Raw genomic sequence first — 21,542 nt, 5'->3', positions numbered from 1 at the left:
TTGGTTCTCTGTCACTGAGATGTGTCTTGTCTTCCCATGAGGAAGCACATCCTTGTCTGTGCCACCCACTGGACATCACTGGTGGTGATGGGTCCATAACAACAACCAGGAGTTTTGTTTGCTTTCTCTTAGTCCTCTTTTGCATGGATGTTTCCTTTTCAGTAGCATTCCTTAGAACACAGTCTTCAGTGACACAACTGAGCCTTTCTTTTCCCTCTGTTCCTCATTCCATCTCCTTTCATTGTCTCACTGCCTCTGCCAGTCCCCCTTCTCCATAATTTTTCTTCAGAAATATTTCAGTTTTCACCTAGGCTACTATTTTTATATATCCCCAGATACCACAAGCCCCTTGTGTCACAGAGATTTGCAGATCTCTGAAAATTGACCACAGCCTCCTCCCTCCAAACTCCTCAAATTGGCTGCTATCTCCAGCTGATGTCTGACTCCATGCTCCCAGTCTGGCGTACATTCCCACCAGGCTCTTGTAGAGTGGTTTGCATGCTTCATTTTTATACATAGCAGTGGAACTTATTTTTGTGCTATTTGTAATTAGCTTTAGCCTCTGGAGTACCAAGAAGGCGATTTTCACCATTTTTCTTTTCCAAATACTCCAGCTACAACATACTACCACTAAAGATGCATTTGATCTCTTCTGCCTAGGAGAAGCTTAGCAATAATTGGTATTTAATCTTTGTGTAATGCTGTCCAAGTATTACCATAAACAGAATTAATCTAAAATAGCTGAAATTCCTGTGTAGACTTTTGGTCTTTCCTATAAATATGTGGTGATGTTGTGTAAATCAATGGGGAATTGGGCCAGTATAACTGGAAATAAGCTAAATCTCTGGAAAGACTCCAGCTGATTTAACTGCTCAAGCTTAATCAAATCTTTTAAATAAGCCTAGGTAAACTACATATGAAAAATGATAATGTGTTTCATCTTTAAAAATGCAATGGAATCTTAAAAATATCTGCTAAGATACCTGACTCCTTGCTATCTTTAAAGGAAATTTTAAGGTCAGACAGCCACGGTTTTGGTTTTTTGGGTTTTTTTTTTTTTTTTTTTTGGCACTTCAGGACAGCACTAAATGGCTGAAGTATGCTGAGGATGCCAGATGTCACTTAGTGCCAGAGAGGTGCCAACATTCTGGGTACATCCTCTGCCTCACGCACCTCCCATTCTTCCCATGCACACAAGGATCCATTTCTTGTACACCTGCAGCTGATTTCTTCTTAATCCTCTCTGGTAATCCCCTGATTTTGCAAGAATAGGAAGGATTGAGTCATGCCAAGCAGGACTCAGCTGGTGTGAAGATACGTGAATCCAGCCCAAGGCTCCACCACCCAGATGGTGCCTCAACCTCCAGGACTCAAAAAACCCTGCCAGGCCCTCCTGCTGCCTCCTTGGTGTACACAGAAGTACTCCAGGTAATGCCCATACACTGGGATTGTTCTGCCTGCTCCCTGGCATTCTACCCCCTGTGCAGGGATTTAGGACTGATGGTGAAATAAAAGGGGATTTAAGGACTCGCATGATACACAAGAGGTAAAACTAGGACTGTACCATGCTTTCCTGTGTGTAGTCTGTAGTAGATTTTAAGCCAACAGAATCACCAGATTCTGTAATTCTTTTGCTTGATATTGCAGAAAAGCCAAATGAAGTACAGACCATACATTTTAATATGAATATTGTTGTAGCCTAAAGACAACTCTGGAAGAGTGAGTAGAGTTCTCCTCAGGGTGCTGGTCTGGGACTCAGGAGATCCAGCATTTCTACTTATTCTCTGCTGGATGTTCTCCAGGTTTTTCTGAGTTGTACAACCAGGGAACAAAAACACAGAGTAATGATGGAGTGCTGGACCTTCCAACATCCTGCCACACCGTTTTTGTGCAGCTCGCTTGTTTAAGACACCAAGCAGACTTCAGGGCTGTATGTCTGCTGTCCCCTGCCATCCCTTCCCCTCCACAGTCAAGGGGATTTTGAGAACTGAGCAATATGATCAACCGAGACTGTAATGCCACTGTTACTTCTTTAATGTACAAATGCAGGTCTAAGGAGAAGGGAAGATTTTCCTTGTCAAGCTTGTGCCAGTGTCACACAACAGTGACTGTTAGCAAAGGCAATGGATCTGAGTGCCCCAGCTGTAGTCTCCCATAGTGCTGTGGGCACCAGTTTGTTCTACTAGGACACAGGGCAGTTGCCAAGCAGCAATGGAAAAATTTTGCACCATGACAGATTTGGTCATGTACATCCAGTTCACAGTGGTGAGCTGTGCAACTGGTAGCAGTCACATTGCCCACTTCCCTTGGAGCCAAGATACCAAGGAGTGACCTTCTGCGTAAGCCCTACTTTAAAGTGTCCTTATGCAGACAGAAAAGAGATGTTGGTTCATGCTGTTTAGACTCGAATTTCTCAGAGAGATAAGAGTGTCTGCAATAATCTTGCGGAGGCCTTCACATGGAGGCCTTTCTCTCTGTTCCAGTAAAAACAAACCTTGTGGGCAGACTCACAGCCAGGCAGATAAGACTTGTGAATAATAGCACATCACACCCTTTGATGGACTTCAAGGCTGTACAAGAAGAGACCACATGGACTGAGTTTGCTGACTTTAGCTTTAGAAGGTTAAAGCTGATGGGAGGGATTTTACCATTGCCTTTAACTACCCAAGTGTGGGGACATAGAACCTGCAGCCCAATTTCTTGCCTGTGCATGGAAAAAGGATGGCAGACAGTGGGTATAAGTTGCAATAAGAGGAACTCCTATTTGAAATTAGTGCAGAAAATTTTGTCATGAGAGTGGTCACATTCTGCAATAGGAGCCCACAGGCTTCATGAAATCTACATCCTTAGAGGCATTAAGAGCTTAACTGCCCAAGGCCCTGAGCAACCTCATCTAACCTGAGGCTGCTTTGAGATCTCCAGAGGCTCCTTCCAATCTAAACTGTTGGGCAACATCAATTTAATCACAAAATAAAAGCAGCACATCAAATCTGTGCCCTGCCTTACTACCATGGAGCTGCTGAGGCAGCACTTATATCTCTGCCTAAGAGGTGTCAGAATGCATTTTCTCAGGAAAAAAAAAGAAAAATATTTGGTGAATGAGATTAAAAGAGCTCGTGGGGTTTCATCAGGCTGAGAGGCTATTGTACAAGCCTATTCCTCAAGTTTTCCAAGATTTTGGAAGTTTTCTACAGTTTGGAATTAACCTTTGCCAATGCATACCAAAAACACATTCTGTCCTGCTGTTCTCTGGTTGATTGTTGTGAACATGTCTCATAAAAATTCAAGCAAGGTCAAATATTCCAAAAAAAGCTGTGTCCAGAAATATTGTAAACATGTATGTTAAGGCTACTCAAACCCTGCTGCTGCTCAGCATCCCTGAAGGATGTAGCAGAAATGGGTAGTCAGGCTATTTACAAGGGTAATTTATCTACAAAGTGGATCCAAATTAAACATTTTCCTTCGGCATATGTTGCAAATTTCTATGACCTTTAAGTATGTAATTCACTCATCAATTTCACTTGAGAAAATACAGTTTTGCTTACAATTAAAGGGAAAATGAGACTAAATGTTAATTTCTAGTTAATTGCCTAACTCATTTGCTGCAACACACATGAACAAAGAATACTGAAGTCTTTCTGATTCTGAAGATTAAGTAAGAAAGCTTTACAGTCACTTTCTCCCTTCTGCCAGAAGAAACTGATACTATTGAGATAGGAGCTACCTTTTTGTCAGGTTTGAATGCACAGAAACATTGAGGCCTCTTAATGTGGTGATCATTAGACCTTGGTTGACGTGTCTTAAAACTGTTCCTCACCATGTGAAGTTGTGTTTACTCACAATTTCATTCCACATAGTTGTCTAAAAGTTATTTAAGTCTTGTTGCCTCTTGTCAATATGTAATCAGAAGAGAACAAAAAATGTTTCCAGGTAACAGTCTCTCCTGTCTGGAAGGGAAGAAGCTTTCCTTGAGTAAATCTACATCTCAAAGTATACTCTTCTTCCCAGAGTTGCCAGTGTGTAGGCATTTTGAGCTTACAGGCATATCATGTTAAGCAATGTTTTCACTCAGTATGAAAAACACGTGGATTTTTCATGGCTTTTTTTCTTGGCCACAATTACTCTATGTTTAGACAGTAAAAGGTCCAGCTGAAATAATAAGCATGTCTTTGATTTTCTCTGCTTCTATTGTCATCACTCTGGATACCCAGGCTCAATCTAGTGACCTCCTTCCTCAACCCTTAAGGTTTTACTTTCTGCCCAAAGGGATGAGATCTGTCCTTATTTTCCTGCTCCTAGATAGCTCCTTTTGCCTGATTGCACAACAACAAAATAACCTTCTCTAAAAGTGTAATTATTTTATGCCTCCTATAACTTCTGTGCTTTGCAAAGGTTATTGTGTTTATTCCTTCCAGTATTATATGATTCAGTTTGTTCTCATTGCTGATGTGACTTTTTTCTTCATTTCTCCATCAGCCAACTGTTGCCCCAAAGTATTTTTGTCATGGTAAGCAGCAAAAATTCTGGAGCATCAACATAGTTCCTGGGCCAGCAGACTGGGGGACATGGGTGCAACAGGACACAACAGGTTGCATTTATAGCGGTCTACCTGCTTAGTCTGTGTGTGTAGCAATTCTCCCACAGAAGCCAAAATCTGCAAGCTCTTATTTTCTGAAACGTGACTCTTCGACATCCGCTCTTAGGCTGTATACACCAGGAAAATATCAGATTGTGAAGGCCTTGTTTTGTGATAAAGCCAAGGAGGAAGAAGACAACATAGTTAAAAAACGGCTATGCCTTGACACAAAATGTGTTGGCAAACTTGGTACACACTGTTGAATTATGGTTTAGTTTACAAATCCCAAACCCACGGTATAGCCTTGAATTCTTTCAAGTTGTTCCTGGTGGTCAGGAGTCTGGCATGCTCTGACCTCACTGCTCAGGGAAGCTGCTCCATAAGCTCCAGCTAAGCTTGTGCATACTGGTAGGTAAGCATGGTGTAGGAAAATGTCTCATTTCCTAAGAGGCTCTGTTGTGTTGAGCCTTTTTATAATACACCTTTAGGGCATTTTATTTCCTTTCTCAAGGTAAAAATGAAGCAACATTTCCGAGTCTTTATATAGTACATTTTTCCTTGCATGTGCACTGCACAAAATTAATTTGCACCAGCTTCTGATAAGAAGACACAAAACCAAGGTCCTATCTGAGAGGAGCCAAGGAAAGAAACCCATAACAGTTTTTTTTTGTAAAGCTTTATTGGGGTCAGGAAAGGATTTCAAGGACAGAGTCATTGAAACAGTTGCCAAAATTTTATCATCTCTGTCAGCCAGAAGCTCTCTTCTCCTGGAACAAAGATGGTTTTGTATTCCTGTTGCGATTTGAAGGCACAGTTTTTCTCAAAAAAAAAAAAAAAAAAAAAAAAAAAAAGAGACTAATGAGAAGGAATTAAGTTTCTATAGCTTTTCTTCAGGGATCTCTTTCGTGAGTGAACAAAAATCACAACCACAGAATAAAACAGGGAGTTTAGGGGTGTTTAGTTGCAAAAACAAAATGAAGCATTTTTAAAGATCCACTCCAGCTTTTCGGCCATTTCAGTATAATTAGTTGTGTTGCTGGGCTTTTTTGTAATTTCCCATGGCAGATTTTAAATGGCTACCTGTTCAACATTTTGCTTCAGTCTTACTATCCATGTTTGAGAAAAAGTCAGGGCATCCTGCTAGGACACAACTACCTGGGAGGGCAATGAGGACAGTACACGCTTCAAGCTGGCACCTAAGCCCTACCCTGGTCCCATCCTTGGAAATAATTTTGCTAAAACTGGGATGAAATCCTAGTGAGAAGTAACTGAGCATTTTCCCCTTTTTCTGATGACATAGAAAATAATGACACCATTCACTGTGAAGCCAGCCACACCCTTATTTTAACAGACATTCCACACCAGACATTTCTGAGGTGAACCTTTCCAGCAGCTTTAATTTAACCACTCTGTACTTAGAACATGTCATCACTCCAAAAGCCTCACGTATTCCAAACAAATACAAAATCTCCTGTTTTACAAAGAGTGAGAAATCTCAACTATGATAGGGGAGCTCAACATCCAAAAAGAGTCCACAAACAGTGTAAACAGCTACTCCTGCTATTTACATTTAGATTTATTGTTCTCTCCCTTACTACTATTATAGAAGCAAGCCCAGCTAGAGAATGATCAGAACAAGGATTTCTGCTTCTAGGATATAGGACCAGGTCTAATCAGGTGTTCAGACCCCATTGCATCAAGGACGTTCCAGTTTGAAAGAGGAGGGGTGGAAGTATCATATTTGTTTGTAGCAAAGGAGACGTGTGAGAGGGAGGGGAATCAAAATAAGTGAGTGGTGTGGTGCATAAATACAGGCGAATCTCCTCCACAGCCTTCTGAATGCTGGAGAGTAGGAACTGAAGCGGACATTGGTGGGGTTTGTTTAGCATTGAGGTTGAGCATTTTCAAATTTGTTAACACCTTCAGTTTGTAATAGTTTGTAAATAGCTTTTATTTTGCATGGGAAACTTGCATAGGCTACTACTGGGTAGCAACAGCTAGCAAAAGGAAGAAATGCTTTAGAAATTGTTGTTTAATGTGAGGGTCAGTTTCCTTGCCAATAATCTCTCTTTCTGGTTTTTGATCTGTCTCTGGAGATTGATGCCTCGTGTTTGTGTTCTCAGGAAGAGGTGACCTGGGCACTCAAAGCTCTACAGAGACAAATTTGCCAAAGAGGAGCAAACCAGAGCGATGTCACTGGTGGGGGTACGCTGCCTGGTGACCGGCGCGGGAGGGTTCCTCGGCCAGAGGATCGTTCGCTTACTGCTGGAAGAAGAGGAAGCGCTGGCTGAGATCCGGCTGCTGGACAAAGCCTTCAGCAGGGAGGCACTCTGGAGCTTTGGCAGTGAGTACCATCTTGCGAGCACGGTGAGCTGTGAGTATGCATGCTTTTGTCTCGAGTGGATGGTTGGAAGCCCTTACCTCCCCCTCAAACCCAGCTTTGCGGGTACAGGCTTTCTTTCAAGGAAGTTTTGCTTTATCCCTATCTCTCTCCAGCAGAGATATCAGGAATAAGACTTAATAGCAAGAGTTTTCTTTGCCAGGCCCTGAGGATTCACTAAGATCAGAAGAGAGGCCAATGTACTGATAGTCCAGCAAACAATCTGCCTTCAGCTTGGCTTTCGTTGTATCCTGACTTTCCCTTTGCACTTTCAGCACTGGCTGAGCTTTCTGTGAACATAGCTTAAAATTTGATTATTATTATTATTATTGCAGTTTCTTGGAGAGCAGAACATTTGTGGTATTCAGAGAGGAGACAAGACCCATTTCAAAGGGCAAGTCAGAGCTTTGTTTGTTTGAATGGGCTGGAAGCAGCATAAAAGAGAGGTACACCCACTGTCAGAAGCAGTCTGTTGTAGAGAAAGCATCTCAGAAAACTATTTTGTACCTCATTATGTCCTATTTTCTGGGATCCTGAGCACCTCTATAAAAAGCCACAGGGGTACCTAAATTCAATCATATTATTTAGTCCCTATGTGACAGACATTTAATTGACATTCATTCCTCCATCACATCATTCTCTCAGAACTACTCTTCCTCCATGCTGACATTACCTTTGTGGGAACCCTTACAGAATATCCCAATATAATTTGCTAAAGAGTCACTATCTTTCTACAAAGTCCTTAAGTGCCACTGAAAAATAGTAACAGTACACCACAAACCTGGTGCAAACTGTGCAAACCTTTAGAATGTTTTTTAAGACCTTTATGCAACTTCCTTCTCATTAAATCTCATTCATCATTTTTCTGCAGATTTGCTAGATGCCCTTGAGCCTTGTGGCAGCCCTTTCTGCTCTGATTTCCAGGCAGGTCCCACGGTAACAAAGCCTGCAGCTGCACAGGCTCCTGCAGCACCAGTAGCATGTGTGAGCACAGTCCTGGCTGGGCTGCAGCAGAGGTTTCGCCATTCCTCTTGTGTTCACAGGAAAGCTCTGTGCTCTCTTTCCTCCTCCCCCTTCCCTCCCCAGAAGATTGCCCAGACACTGCCTTCTCCTACTCTTGCTACATTCCTGCTGCATATCTGACCAGCACAGGAAAAAATCAGTTATCAGAGCTTTTTTTCCCCTTTTTTTCCCCCCACAAATGGGAGTAGGGACAGCTAGCATGCAGTTCAGATGTGTTTGAACTGCCTTATGCCCCTGTACTTTGACTATTGGTCCTTCTGTTTCTATCAGCTTCTATAGCTAAACGTCTTCAAGTGCCTGTGCTCAGGACATCTGATGTAGCTTCCTACCATTCCCCTTCAAGCCTTTCTCTAGCACAGCGATCCCTACTCCAAACACAAAGCTGCTGCGGGCTATGGGGCTGAAGTCTTCTCACCTCCAATATTTTTACTACAGTGACTTTTGCTTACTGGCACATGTTTGGATTTCTTGAACAGCAAGGAGCCAAGCCGTCATTTTCTGTCCAACTGAGCTCTCCACGCACCTTATATTTGCAGTATCTTTGCAGAGTCAGGGTCAAAGCTAATAAAACACAGGAGCATGTGCAAGTTACAGCAGTTTGTGCCAGTTTCTGCTGGGGGCACTCAAGGACGCTAGTCTTTTATTAAAGCAAATTTCATGCTGAGATCTTTACTATCACACTCAGTCTGCATAGGACAGTGGTATTTGCTGTCTTCCACACCCATAGGGAGTCTGGGAGGGTCCATCAATGCAAAGTGCTGCGAGCTGGGGCCTGCCCAGTTTGTTGTATTGTGTGGCTGAGAATTAATGTTGTATGGAACGTGGTAGTTGGTGCCTTGGCTTTTCTACCTCTCATCTCCATTATAACATTTCTCTGTTTTCAGTTATGCAGTTCTTTTTGTTTACAAAAAGACGTGCAGTTCAGGTTTTTGCACTGCAAACCTAGAGCTGCTCCAAAGTAGAGGGAAAGTAGAGGGAGAAGGAATGACGCTTTGTTGGTTTTTGTTTTGTTGTTGTTTTGGCTTGGTTTGGTGTTTTTTGTTTTTTTTTTCCCCAGGACTTTTGCTGGGAGAAAGTTGGGAAGTCTCCTGGCTCCTTGCTCAATGTTACCACATTGCCTTTGCCTTTTTCACCATATTCATAATGAAATGTAAAGTAGCTGTAGAAAAATTCAGCAGCTGAAATGGGAACAGAATAAACATCTCAGCCTCCCTGGCTAAAGAAATTAATAACCTGCACTGCCCTTTACATATGAAAATACAATGCAGGTGTTAATTTTATCCTATGAAGGAGCAAATTTAGATTGCTTTAATTAACCATCCATTTACCCAGGAAAGTGGAGAGCTCTCTTGTGTAAGATATTATAGAAGAAGGAAAGACAGTTTAGGGCAAGTAATCTGACTGGATTGGTGAGTCAGACACTGCCCACAAAAGGACATTGTATTTTACTAAGTAAACATTACATTTCCAAACAAAAACTACCATGTAGCAAGCAGAGAGCATTGCTTACAACTCAGCTTCTTATAACCACAACTTCTACTGCAAGCCCAAGCAAGGCACAAAGCAGCTGGACCGCAGCTTTCCAATGACCAATACCCTCCATCTCTGTGATTAGATTTATAAAAGGCAGTTCCTTTCATATTTTTTCCTGAAGTCTTTGATTTTCATGTGTAAAACCCTCAATTTGCCTAGCTCGTGCCCAGGCACAGTGACCACTCTAAAGTGCATGTAGGTCAGAATTTACATTGTGAAAAACATGTATTTCAGTCCTTTGGATTACTGCATCCCCACGAAGTATTACTGGTGGAGAACATCACTCTATGGACTGTACAAAGACTAACATTTGTTCCAGCAAATCTACCAGATGCTTCACAAAAAGCCTATCCCCATCCATACAGGTAGAGGTCAGTGTAAACCACCTGAAAACAAAGCCCTAGGAACTAAGTGTGCTCTGTAAAATAAAAGAGCACAAGACAGCACATGGCAGTGATTGTGGTGGGAGAGCAGCAGCTTTAGTTTTAGTTAAGTTTTTGTCAACATTGAGCAATTAGCCTCTTGTTCCATATTTCAGATCAAGAGGATGTAAAGAAAAAAAGAAGGCCCTCTGACTTGTTGTGTCAGAACAACTGTTAAACTAATGCAGCATTAAATCCTATCAGGTTATGCAGATGAAGAGAGAAAACCGTTGTAAACGGTATCCCACGCTCTGTTCCATGTCTTAGCAGCTGTGTCTGTCAGTGGTTCTCCATTAAAGATATGGGGTGAAATCCTGCCTGCTTGGGAGCCAGTGACAAAATAGTAGCATACACAAGATTCTAGTCACAGCTGAGATTAAAAGATGTGTAAATTAATCAAGTCCTTGCCTTATATACATTCATTGAAGCTGGAAGAAGACACAGCACCTGCCTGTGCCTGGGGAGCCCTCTAGTGCATGCACAGCAGGCCTGGGAGAGGACTTGCTGTAAAGACACCACGTCCTTAGAAGATGCAGGTCGTGCTGAGAAAGCCCTCTCCCATGGCAGAGCAGCAGGCAGGCCACCAGATTCCCAGCAGAGCAGCATGGCCTCAGACTCTAAGTTCCTCCATGCCATTAGCCATCTGTGGGTGGAGAGGGAACATTCTTCACCTTCAAGACAGGCGCATGCAGCGTGTGGCTGTTTGGTGCTTAGGTTAACACTTTAATAAGAAGCCAGCCACTAGAACATATATAGCTAGAGCTGCTCCCCTTGTGAAATTTAAAATAGATCCACTTCATACCTGAAGGAAGCTTCAGGCTCCTGCTAGCAGTGGGAAGGATTTCTGTTATTTTTCTTTTTTTGTTTTAAAGAAGGAATTATGTTGAATATGGCTCTGAAAGTATGGTAACTGATGCAACATAGGCCTTACAGCACTGCAGTTAGCTCCTGACACTGCAGCCATTGGAAAATGCCTTCTGTTTTGCCAGCTTCGGCAAGCACACAGCCCTCCATCACTCCTGCCAGCACTCACATTAGGATCCCCAGGAGGACTTTGCTTTGTTTTCTGCTGCCTCTGCAGAGTTCCAGGGCAAGACTGAGGTGATAATCCTGGAAGGGGACATCCGAGATGTGGCGTTCCTTCAGCGTGCCTGTCAGGGGGTCTCACTCGTCATCCACACGGCATCCATCATCGACACCTTGGGCCTCGTGGAGAAGCAGCTGCTCTGGGAAGTCAATGTGACAGGTGAGTGGGCAAAACACCTTTCTCAGGCACCTGCCTGCCACAAAATTTCAATATATTTCTGAAAAGAACAAGGTCATCCTCATCCGTCTGATCCACAAATCCTCTGTGCTGTGAACGGGCACTGCCTGCCTTCCTTGCATACTGATGCTTCAGCTCCTAGGTGAGGATATGGAGAAGATGTTCTTATTTACATGAAGAACTTTCTTGGTCCTTTGTTCTTCTCTACCACAAACAAAGGACCTCCTCACAGAAGAATACAAAAACCTACAGACAATACTTTTGTATTGGCTACACATACATTTTCAGAGCAAGAGAGCATTCTTTGTAGTTTTGTTGTCTCTCTTACTTGCATTCTAAAACAGTGGGATGGCATTTCGGTTGTTTCAGCCTGGCCCATCACCTGTATATTCAGTTTCCAGACCCTTTCATTTCTGGTCTGTCAAAGCTGCAGATTGGCAGTGACCAGAAATTAGAGCCCAGCAGGTTAGCTGTTAAGGTCCCTGCCAGAGGGAAGATCAAAAAAAGTTCCTGTATAGCTGTCCATTGTGTGGTATGAAAAAATAAATATCCAGGGGGAGTAGTTCAGAGAGGGCATTTGTCCTGCTACAATCTGTTTTTTTTTTAAAGGTCAGCTGGTAAATATCAAATCTCTCTTCCCTTTTTCCTTGCATTTCCGCTCTGATGCTCTCTCAGCTTTCAGACCAACCAAGACACTGCTGTGTACTTCACAAGCATACAGGGTTGAAGTTTTCCTTATCGCAGAAAAGTAACTTTTATAATAAATATGTGCCCAGGAATCAGATGTGCACATTCACAAACCAGAACAGAAACAAAAAATAATCCAGCCAATTCCCAATGAATTTTTGATTTAAATCTTCCTGGCTTCTAATTTGGACCTATAAACATAGGATACTTAGCAGGGGAAAGTTCCTAGATCTTTTTATCTTCCACAAATTGGAGCAGTCTGGGTGTAAGCAGATCCCTCATGGGAACTGGCAAAGCCCAAGAACATGTAAGAGATGGGTCCAATCCCTCTGAGAAGTTGGGCTTCTTTTGACAGCCACATTCTCAAGTGTGAACCTCTGCACTTCAGGCCTTTTGAATGGGATCTCAGGAAAGAAATGCCACCAAGCAAGCTTATGTGGCATCTCCAAATTCAGACCTCGGGTAGGAGTGTGAGAACATCAATAAACAGTGAGTTAAATTTGCTATGATGCTGAGATTGTCTCTGTCTCACATTTCACACAATGCCTCGGGGGTACAGTATCCTTTTAGGAAGAGAAGGGAAATAAATGAAATTTTTAGGAAGAAAGGAACGAAAAAAATAATTTAGCGTAATCAAAAAATGTACTCTCTGTGAATCAGATCTTCAGGTCAATGTTCAGTCTTTGTTCCTGCAGTATTGACTCAAAAGAAAGAAGGACTTTGTGCAATTAGAATTTGCAGACCAGGTCCACAGAATGTTTACTTTATTACATGATGAATGAAAGATGCTTAAATTCTCATTACTGTAAGAACCTTTTCATTTTTTACCATGCGACCTTTATTTTCAAATAAAGCACATTTTATTTGGGTGAAATTGAACCCAAAGGGATAGCAACTGCCAAGATAATGTTATGTTTGTTTTGTTAAAACTTGCTGTCCATTTGATTTTATCCAGCTCTTCCATACCTTATCACTTTCCTACATTTTTCAAACAGCACTGATAGCAGAAATAGTTAATTAAACTATTAATTTTTAAAATAATATAGTTTACTAATTATTTTTTGAGAAGAGCATGGCTTGTGTGTTACCTAAACATAGTGATTTGCTTGGAATTACTTTTCATATGACTATTCCTGGCTATGTAACTTCTTTTTCTTTGTACTGCTGTAGTTTTTCTTACAGCCCCATCAAGATTTACACTGCATTTGTTACAACATCTCTTATTTTCTTGTTCAAGTTTGAAGAAAGAATTTTTGTGCCCCAACAATTTAAATTCAATAATTCGTCTGAATCCCTTTTTTGTTAATAGGGCCATATTTTGCTGCCAATATTTCTCACTCCTTTGAACCTCTTTTATCATTATATTTTCCTTAGCAATGCTTTGTGCTGCCTTTGGTTGTTGTTCTAATAGACTGAGCAGACTTGTTAGCATATTTATGTGCCTTACTGCTAGCATTGGATTTTGTCCTCCAGGTTTTTACCAATACCTTTCTGATTTTGGTTTAATGTTTCATTTCCAAAGACATTTTCAAATGCCTCTGAGCTGTCTGTTTCTTTTTAAAAGGCACCGTCTCTTTCATACACAATGTCTCTCATTATACCATGAGCAACATATAAGGTGATTTTTGCCTCAAAACTCTGAAGAAAGAAGAGTCAATTTGCAATTTAAACAAATTACTGAAATGTTTATAACCACATTGAATATGTTTTCCTATATTAATCCTCCTGGCTACTTGAAAGGCCTTGAACTGGCCAGCTTACAGCTCCTACCCTTGAGGTAAGCGTTATGATAGGATATTAAAAGTAAGAAATCCCATATTTTTAAAATATTATACAAAAAGTCACATTACAAGCAGCTGGAGTGAAGTTAAAAGCAAAGGCCAGGATATTCCAGAAATGGAGGCATGCACAGTACTCTGTGGTTTTTGACTACATGGTATCATATGTTGTTATGAAATAAGGTCTTTCTCTTCAAGCCCTCCTTCAATTCCTGTTGAATGGTGGATGAACTCCCATTGGGTGAAGTTTTGAAGCAAACCATCAGGTACCACATTAATTTTATCCCTGCTTAGAAAACCACCCACAAGCATCCTTAAGCCGGGAAAACAAAGTATTCAGCATACAGGATGGAAAACTGATGAGATGGAGACTTCTGAGGGTTTTCAGCCTTAGGCCAATCCAACCTACAGGCTTTGTGGTCAGTGAAGTTACTTTGTGTCCATCTTGGTGCAAGAAAGAGCAAAATTTTACTCAAGCATTAAAAAAACAACTGACATCATTAAAATCAAATGTTCATTCATGTAAAACTCCTGCAGCTACACTGACACCACTTGAGTATAGGTTTGAGGCGGGCCTAGTTTCATTGAACATGTCCAGCTCAGGACAGGATTCCTACAGCTGCAGAGAGGGGAGACCTGGCAGACCTTGGGCCAGAGATGCTGTCCTTGACCTAATAGGCCCACCTTTCCCTACCTGGGAAGCTCCAGACTGGAGCCTTTTACAGTTAACTCAGCTACATGCCACCTAACTTCCATGTTTCTCTTTTGAAGGTACTCAGATGCTGCTGGAGGCATGTGCTCGTTGTAATGTCCAGCACTTCATATACACCAGCACCATAGAGGTGGCAGGCCCAAACTGCAAGGGCGACCCAATTTTCAATGGTGATGAAGATACACCTTATGAGAGTACATCCAAATTTCCTTATGCCCAGAGTAAGAGGCTGGCAGAGGAATCTGTGCTGAAGGCAGATGGCTGGACGTTGAAGGATGGAGGCATGCTCATCACCTGTGCCCTGAGATCCATGTACATTTTTGGAGAAGGATGCCCATTTCTTCAAGGTCATTTGGACAAGTGTCTGCTGAATAAAAATGTCTACCTGCGCTTCTCCAGGAAGGAGGCTTTAGTAAACCCTGTGTACGTGGGGAATATTGCCTGGGCGCATGTGCAGGCAGCCAAAGCTCTGCAGGTCCCACAGAAAGCCAAACATATCAGGGGGCAGTTCTACTACATCTCAGATGACACTCCTCACATGAGCTACGCAGACCTAAATTACGAGCTGACCAAGGAGCTAGGCTTTGGAATTGAGCCCTGCCTCCCCATGCCTCTGACAATGCTGTATTACTTCTCGCTGCTGCTGGAGATTGTGAGCTTCATGCTCAGGCCCTTTGTCAGGTACATCCCCTCTACCAACCGCCACCTGGTCACTCTGTTGAACACCCCCTTCACTTTCTCCTACAGAAAGGCACAAAAGGATTTTGGCTACGTGCCCCGTTACACGTGGGAAGAGGCAAAGAGGTGTACCAGCCAGTGGATAGCCTCCATGGTCCCACAGAGGAGGGAGTACTTAAAAAGCAAAAAGGCCTAAATGCTAAGAAGAGCTGAGGCCTGCCTCACCAAGGGCCATGAGCCAGAGGGCAGTTGGGTAAACAACAACAGCAGATAACTACCAAGTGTTTAATTGAAAAAAAAAAAGTGTAACAGCACCCTCAATCATCCCCAGATCCAAAATAAATAAAGGTGAAATGTCCATTTGTTTGTCAAGAACAGTCTGATCAGGGTAATGTTATTGTAGAGTCCACACTTGGGCAGCATGAAGATGTTGAGTAAGACTCCACACAGCCCTTCTTTTTACTCCACACATTCTTTAAGGCTTTTTAAAGCAATAAAGGCACAATTTGTCCTTGAACTATGACTATGATTTACAAGCATATAATGCTAAGCTATATCCTACTCATTCAGCTTTACACAGCAGGTAGAAGCCACTTGATAGTAAAAGCAGTTACAAATCTTGCTCACTTTTTCAAGAGCATTGTCCAGTTTTCTGTAGTACTGACAGTCCAACCTGAGTGGAAATATTGGCAGAGTAAGCCAAAAGCACAGTGTTCAGTGGAACATTATCTTTAATAAGGGCAGATGTATAGAGGGAAAGGAACCACGTTATGTCTGTTCTTCATCCCTTCTCATTTTCCTAGTTGTGATGTAACAAATTTGATGGCAGCCCAGGAGAACAATAACTGCAGTAAGATAAAAAGGAGAAAAATATTGCAGGACAGCCTTGGTCACTGGAGACTTTCCAAGATGTTTGAGAACACTGGAGAAATAACAAACATGGCTGAAAATAAATATAACACTATTTTCAGATTTCAGCTGGGAGCAAAGGTTAACATTAGCCAGTAAATGCATATATTCTGTTCCTGTGTTTTTCCTACTGGCTCTATGCAACTCGGTTTTAGAGCCAAAAATGTAGGAATTATCTGAACAAATACTTTCCTGAACAAAAAGAAGTGATTCAACATTTTATTCTTAAATCTACAATTCAGTTGCAGAAAACAATTCTAAAAGATGAGATGTTCTGTTCAGGATGCTGTGAACAGAAACACTTTACCAGACTTGATTCCAGATATGCTGGCAGCTTAAAGTGTGTACTGATCTTAATTATTCAGTGTCCTAGGCATTAAACTGTCCCAATGCAAACGTTACCATTTTCTTTAGGAACATCTTAATTTAATTATATAATATCCAAAGCAATAGAATACTAGCAACCAGAACTTCCAGTCATATTCTGAGGAGAGATATATAAGTCATTTGAGATTCCATTGCAGGTTTTGCAAATATTCAGCAAACTAGTACTGCAAATGTTATTTGAATGAATGCCATCACTTCACTCAACATCTTCGGCAGAGCTTCTCCATTATTAATAAGCACACAGATCTATCTCATGCTGAAGAAGATCCATCCCCTGCTGCACCGTGTGCTAGTAACTCCTTAATAGAATGAGGAGGCTTGAAGATAACTTAAAGGAGAAGAGACTTGCAAAAGAAATGTGGAGTTGCAAATTCATGGATAGAACCTACACCCAGAAGATTGTTGTGTGTGCTGGATTTTAAAAACAGATAAGAGGCATTATTTGTCTCACCTTATTCTGTTCAAGATAGATGAGCAGCACATCAGTGTGAGGACTGTTAGCCAGCAGAATTATCATTATGACATGACCCACATTCCTCAACAACAAATTTTAAAAAATAAATAAAATTTTAATAAATATTTTAATTCTCCAGTGAGGCCATGATTTGGTCCAAATGATCTCATGGAAGCAATTTGCAAAGATTTAAGATGGTCTTCCATTCACAGGCTGCGAGGATCACCTCCCAGCTGTGTGACTTTCTGCACTTTTACTTAAGCCCAAGCTTCAGAATTGACCAAAATGAGGTCAAATCCATCCCCTATCAGAAAAAAAAACACTCTTTATCAACAACAGCAGTCGTCCCTCCCTCATCCAGATGCTAACAACTGCACAATGCACAAAGTGAGAGAAACACCCAATATGCTTCTGCTTTGCTTCTGTGCTTCAGCTTCAGCTAGCTTCAGCTGTGAAAGTCTAAAAATGGATCAGTCCTAGGCCATTTAATTTTACTCACATTCCCTAAAATTTCTTCCAAAAGACTGGTGAAAACAAGTCTGTTCTCTGCCTGACAGGATTCTGAGGCACAGAATAGTTCTTGGTAAGAAAGTTTTGCCCATGAACGAGAGTGGGCACTAACCCTCTGGCTGCAACCTTCCAACCAATTCTTGAACCACCAAACAGCAAAGCCTTCGAATCCCTCTCTTTCCAATTTAGAGATGAGAATGTGATGTGGGACCATGTCAAAGGCCTTAAACAAGTCCAGATAGGTGACACCAGTTGCCCTTCCTTTGTCCACTGATGTTGTCACTCCATTGTAGAAGGCCACCATATTGGTCAGGCACAATCTGCCCTTGGTGAAGCTGTGCTGCCTGTCTCAGATCACGTTTCAGAATTCATTTTCAGATTTCTCAGATCTCATTTCAGAACTGATCTGAAGCTGAGACACATGACAAAAGGATTGCATTTAAGGGTCCTTGTGAAGACCAACACCAATTCCTGAAAAGCTTTCAGTGTTTCAGGCAATAGAAATTTGCAAAGAGAGTGAAGCTAGCTTACTGGCATTCTCATGGCTTGTGAACAATGTTGGATTTCCAGGAAGATGGGCCTAGCTCCTAGCTCTGGTTCTCCATCCATACAAACTGCAACATCCAACATGTATCCAAGAATACTGGTGAAGACAGTGTCAAGAGTATTGCTAAAGCTGAGATAAATGAGAAGGCACCTGTGTTCATGCTCTATTCCCCTCCCATCACCAAACAATGATTTGCATTCTGTTTCCATCTACTCCCTGTTTTCATCCTTGCTGGATCCCTCTGACGGAGATCTTTTCATGTCCTATCCTCTCCATTTCTGCTTTTCTCCTTCCTCCATGTTCTCTTTCTGTTCAAATTTCTCTGGTGAGAATCTGTTTGGTTGTAGCCTGTTCATGCCATCTTCCCTTTCAGCCTCACCATTCATGTTCTTTTCTTCTCCAGTCTCCTCCATCACTGACTGTTTTTTCTCACCAGGTCATTCCTTTACATCCCTCTCTATTCACACTCTGTTCCCCTCTGTTTCTCTCCGTTTCTATTTCCATTCCCCTCCAGGCCCTTCCATTTACCATCTGTTGCCCTCTAGACACCACCATTCACACTCTGCTTTCCTAAAGTTGTCTCTTTTCACTCTGTTCCTGGGCAGAAGGTTTTGAGCAGGCCATAAGCCTCCAAAAGACTCCCAAGAATGTAAAACCCACAACACTCTAGTGCCACTAGTAAAGGTCCAGATCAGCTCCGTATATTTACATACATACAGAGTTATCTCATTTCCCTCCAGAGTTGAACAAGGCTGTCATATGTGCAGCATAATATATTACTGAAGGCGATTATCAAACTCCGCTTAGAAAAGCAAAAAGAAGTTGTTTCACAAACAGCAACATCCATTATTTTTCCCGGCTAGTGAGACTTCATTCTAATGTTCAGTGAGACTGTGATGGGTGCAGCCATGGTTTCTGTGTCAGTGAAGTGGGAGTATCAAGGACAATTCAAGCTCACAGATATAAAACAGGAAAGGAGAGGGGGAGCACAGCAGAAGCAAAGCTTCCATTTAATAGGAAAAGGCACTTAACACATCAAAGAGCTGAAATATTACAACATGTACCAGAAAACTGGGACATCTTTGCCCAAGTTTAACAGAGCTCCTAAAGTGTCTATAGATACTGCCAGAGAGAATAAAGGACAACTTTTCTTCTGCAGTTCAGCCAGTGACTCATTTCCCAAATGAGGGCTCCAGTTCCTGGTGCCTGCTTTGTTGTTTTTGCCTTCTCGGTAAGATGGTGGGACCTTTTGTCTTGCTAATCTTTCTTAAATCAGATTATTTAAGCATCAAATTACGCTTTTGCTGAACTTCCTATTTCTTGCTGCCACATTACTTCCTTAAATACATTGCTGCTGACAGGAAGCTTATTCCAAAACCAGTCCCTACCCTGCCACCACCATTCCACCTCATCAGCCAAATACTTGCACTATGACAGATACCTGCTCCTCCCTTTCTTTCAGTCACACTACCGAATTTATACATGATATTTCCTGCTTTAAAAGTCAGGACACCTATGCTCATAGACCCTAGTTGTTCTGCTCTCTATTTTGGGTGAAGTTTAAAGTGCTGCTTGAGTCAAGCTTTATACTAGCAGCACTGCCCACATTCAGTACACATAAACCCTCCAGTGCCTGCTGTCATGAGAGCCTGAATTGAAGTACTTCTCACATTCAGAACACCTCACATTCAGAGGCATCTCACCTGTGTGGATCCACTGGTGTTTAACTAAGTCAGAGCACCTCCTGAAACTTTTGTTACATGTAGTACATTGGTGATGTTTCTCTGTCTGGGATATCTTACGCTGCTTATGATTTGACCTCTGACTGAACATTTCCTTACAAACACTGTCACCATAGAGGTCACCTCATATAGCATCTTTTGCGTAAGAAAGATGCTGTGGAAATCCTCAAAGGCCCTTTCTAGGTGAATGCTGTCATCCTGTCTCTTGGACAAAGTCAGGCACAGGGCACCAACCACCTTGCTAGGAAGCCTCTTCCAGTGTTTGAAAACTCTCATGTTAAATAAATTTTTCTGTGGTGGTACACTGATAGGAAAGCTATATCCATGAAGCCACATAAGCAGTGCTCAGTGGCCAGAGCCAGAATGCCTGTGCATAGCAAAAGAAAATGTCACTCTGGAGCTAAGTCTGCTACTGTCACAAGCAGCATGATACACTGCAAATTGACCAGGTCCCACTGGAGGACATGAGCCCCAGGGAATTTCCTCCTCCTGCTATACTGACAGTGTCCTTGTGCTCAGATTAAGGCTGCAGGAACATCACTAAATGGGAGATGTGCTGGGTTCTGAAATGCTGCAGGAAGCAGAGCTCACATCCTGGTGCAGTGGGCAGGCTGCACAAGGGCGCCAGTGGGCACACTGGGGTGACATCCCCATTTAAGGAGCAGGTCCAGGTTTTGGTCTCTTCATCCTTTCACAAGGAAAGGTATTTTGGAGAGGGAGTGTCACAGATGAAGGACTGGGTGAAGTGAGTGCAATATTAATCTGTGATTTCATAGAATCATAGAATCACCAAGATTGGGAAAGACCTACAAGATCATCCAGTCCAACCGTACACCTATCACCAGTATTTCCCACTAAACCATGTTCCTCAGTACAACATCTAAATGCTTCTTGAACACCCCCAGGGATGATGACTCCACCATCTCCCTGGGCAGCCCATTCCAGTGCCTGACCACTCTCTCTCTCAAAGTATTTCCTAACGTCCAACCTGAATCTCCCCTGATGCATCTTGAAGCCATTCCCTCTAGTCCTATTACTAGTTATATGGGAGAAGAGGCCAAGCTCGCTTCAGGTAGTTATAGAGAGCGATAAGGTCTCCCCTCAGCCTCCTCCAGACTGAACAATCCCAGCTCCCTCAGCTGCTCCTCATAAGGCCTGTGCTCCAGACTCCTCACCAGATTTGTTGCCCTTCTCTGGTCATGCTCCAGGGCCTCAATGTCTTTCTTGCAGTGAGGGACCCAAAACTGAACACAGTCCTCAAGGTGCGGCCTCACCAGTGCTGAGTACAGAGGGATGATCACTTCCCTGCTCCTGCTAGCAACACTATTTCTGATACAAGCCAGGATGCCATTGGCCTTCTTGGCCACCTGGGCACACTGCTGGCTCATGTTCAGCTGAGCATCGACCAATACCCCCAGGTCCGTTTCCTCCACACAGTCTTCCAGCCACTCTGCCCCAAGCCTGTAGCATTGCCTAGGGTTGTTGTGGCCAGAGTGCAGGACCAAGGATTTCCTTCGTGTGGCCTCTCCCCACAGAGCCAGGACACACTGGGCAGGATGAGATCTGATCCCACTCCTACTCAGTGACATCATTTGTTTGAAAAGGAAAAAGTTTATGGGCAGCTTCTTGATAGGATTTACATTTGCTTTACAGAATCGAAATCTGCTGGCTCTGTAAGTCTCTGCCTCTTACTACCACTAGATGGTATCTTTAGCAAGCATTTCCCCTTACTCAGTGAAGTCCAATTTAATATTCTGACTGCAAAGTTTTTGTTTTTATAAAGTCTGCACTTTCGTCACAAATAATACAGTGCAAGGTTGCTGGTGCGGGCTGCTGGCTGCTAGTAACAGTTGACTCAAATGAACAAAGCTCAAGTATATCAAGCCCAGTATGAAAGCAAGTATTCATAGAATCACAGAATGGCTTCAGTTGGAAGGGAC

The 21,542-nt window shown here is 42.4% G+C and overlaps 1 protein-coding gene across 6 annotated transcripts; it reads left to right on the top strand.

Moving 5' to 3' along the window:
- Window positions 1,304-15,570, top strand: LOC110398845 (3 beta-hydroxysteroid dehydrogenase/Delta 5-->4-isomerase-like). Of its 6 annotated transcripts, none has more exons than XM_021396848.1 (4): window positions 1,304-1,428; window positions 6,700-6,920; window positions 11,016-11,180; window positions 14,435-15,570. In XM_021396848.1, exons 2-4 carry the CDS (start codon window positions 6,767-6,769, stop codon window positions 15,247-15,249), a joined length of 1,134 nt encoding a protein of 377 aa, XP_021252523.1. In that variant the 5' UTR covers window positions 1,304-1,428; window positions 6,700-6,766; the 3' UTR covers window positions 15,250-15,570. The 6 variants fall into 6 exon arrangements, with proteins under 6 accessions (XP_021252523.1, XP_021252502.1, XP_021252487.1 ...); XM_021396827.1 differs by lacking the exon at window positions 1,304-1,428 and adding an exon at window positions 6,352-6,447; XM_021396812.1 differs by lacking the exon at window positions 1,304-1,428 and adding an exon at window positions 6,361-6,469.

The sequence above is a fragment of the Numida meleagris genome, chromosome 1 (assembly GCF_002078875.1).
Source record: "Numida meleagris isolate 19003 breed g44 Domestic line chromosome 1, NumMel1.0, whole genome shotgun sequence".
Taxonomy (NCBI): Eukaryota; Metazoa; Chordata; class Aves; order Galliformes; family Numididae; genus Numida; species Numida meleagris.
This window is presented reverse-complemented; position numbering and strand designations above follow the sequence as displayed.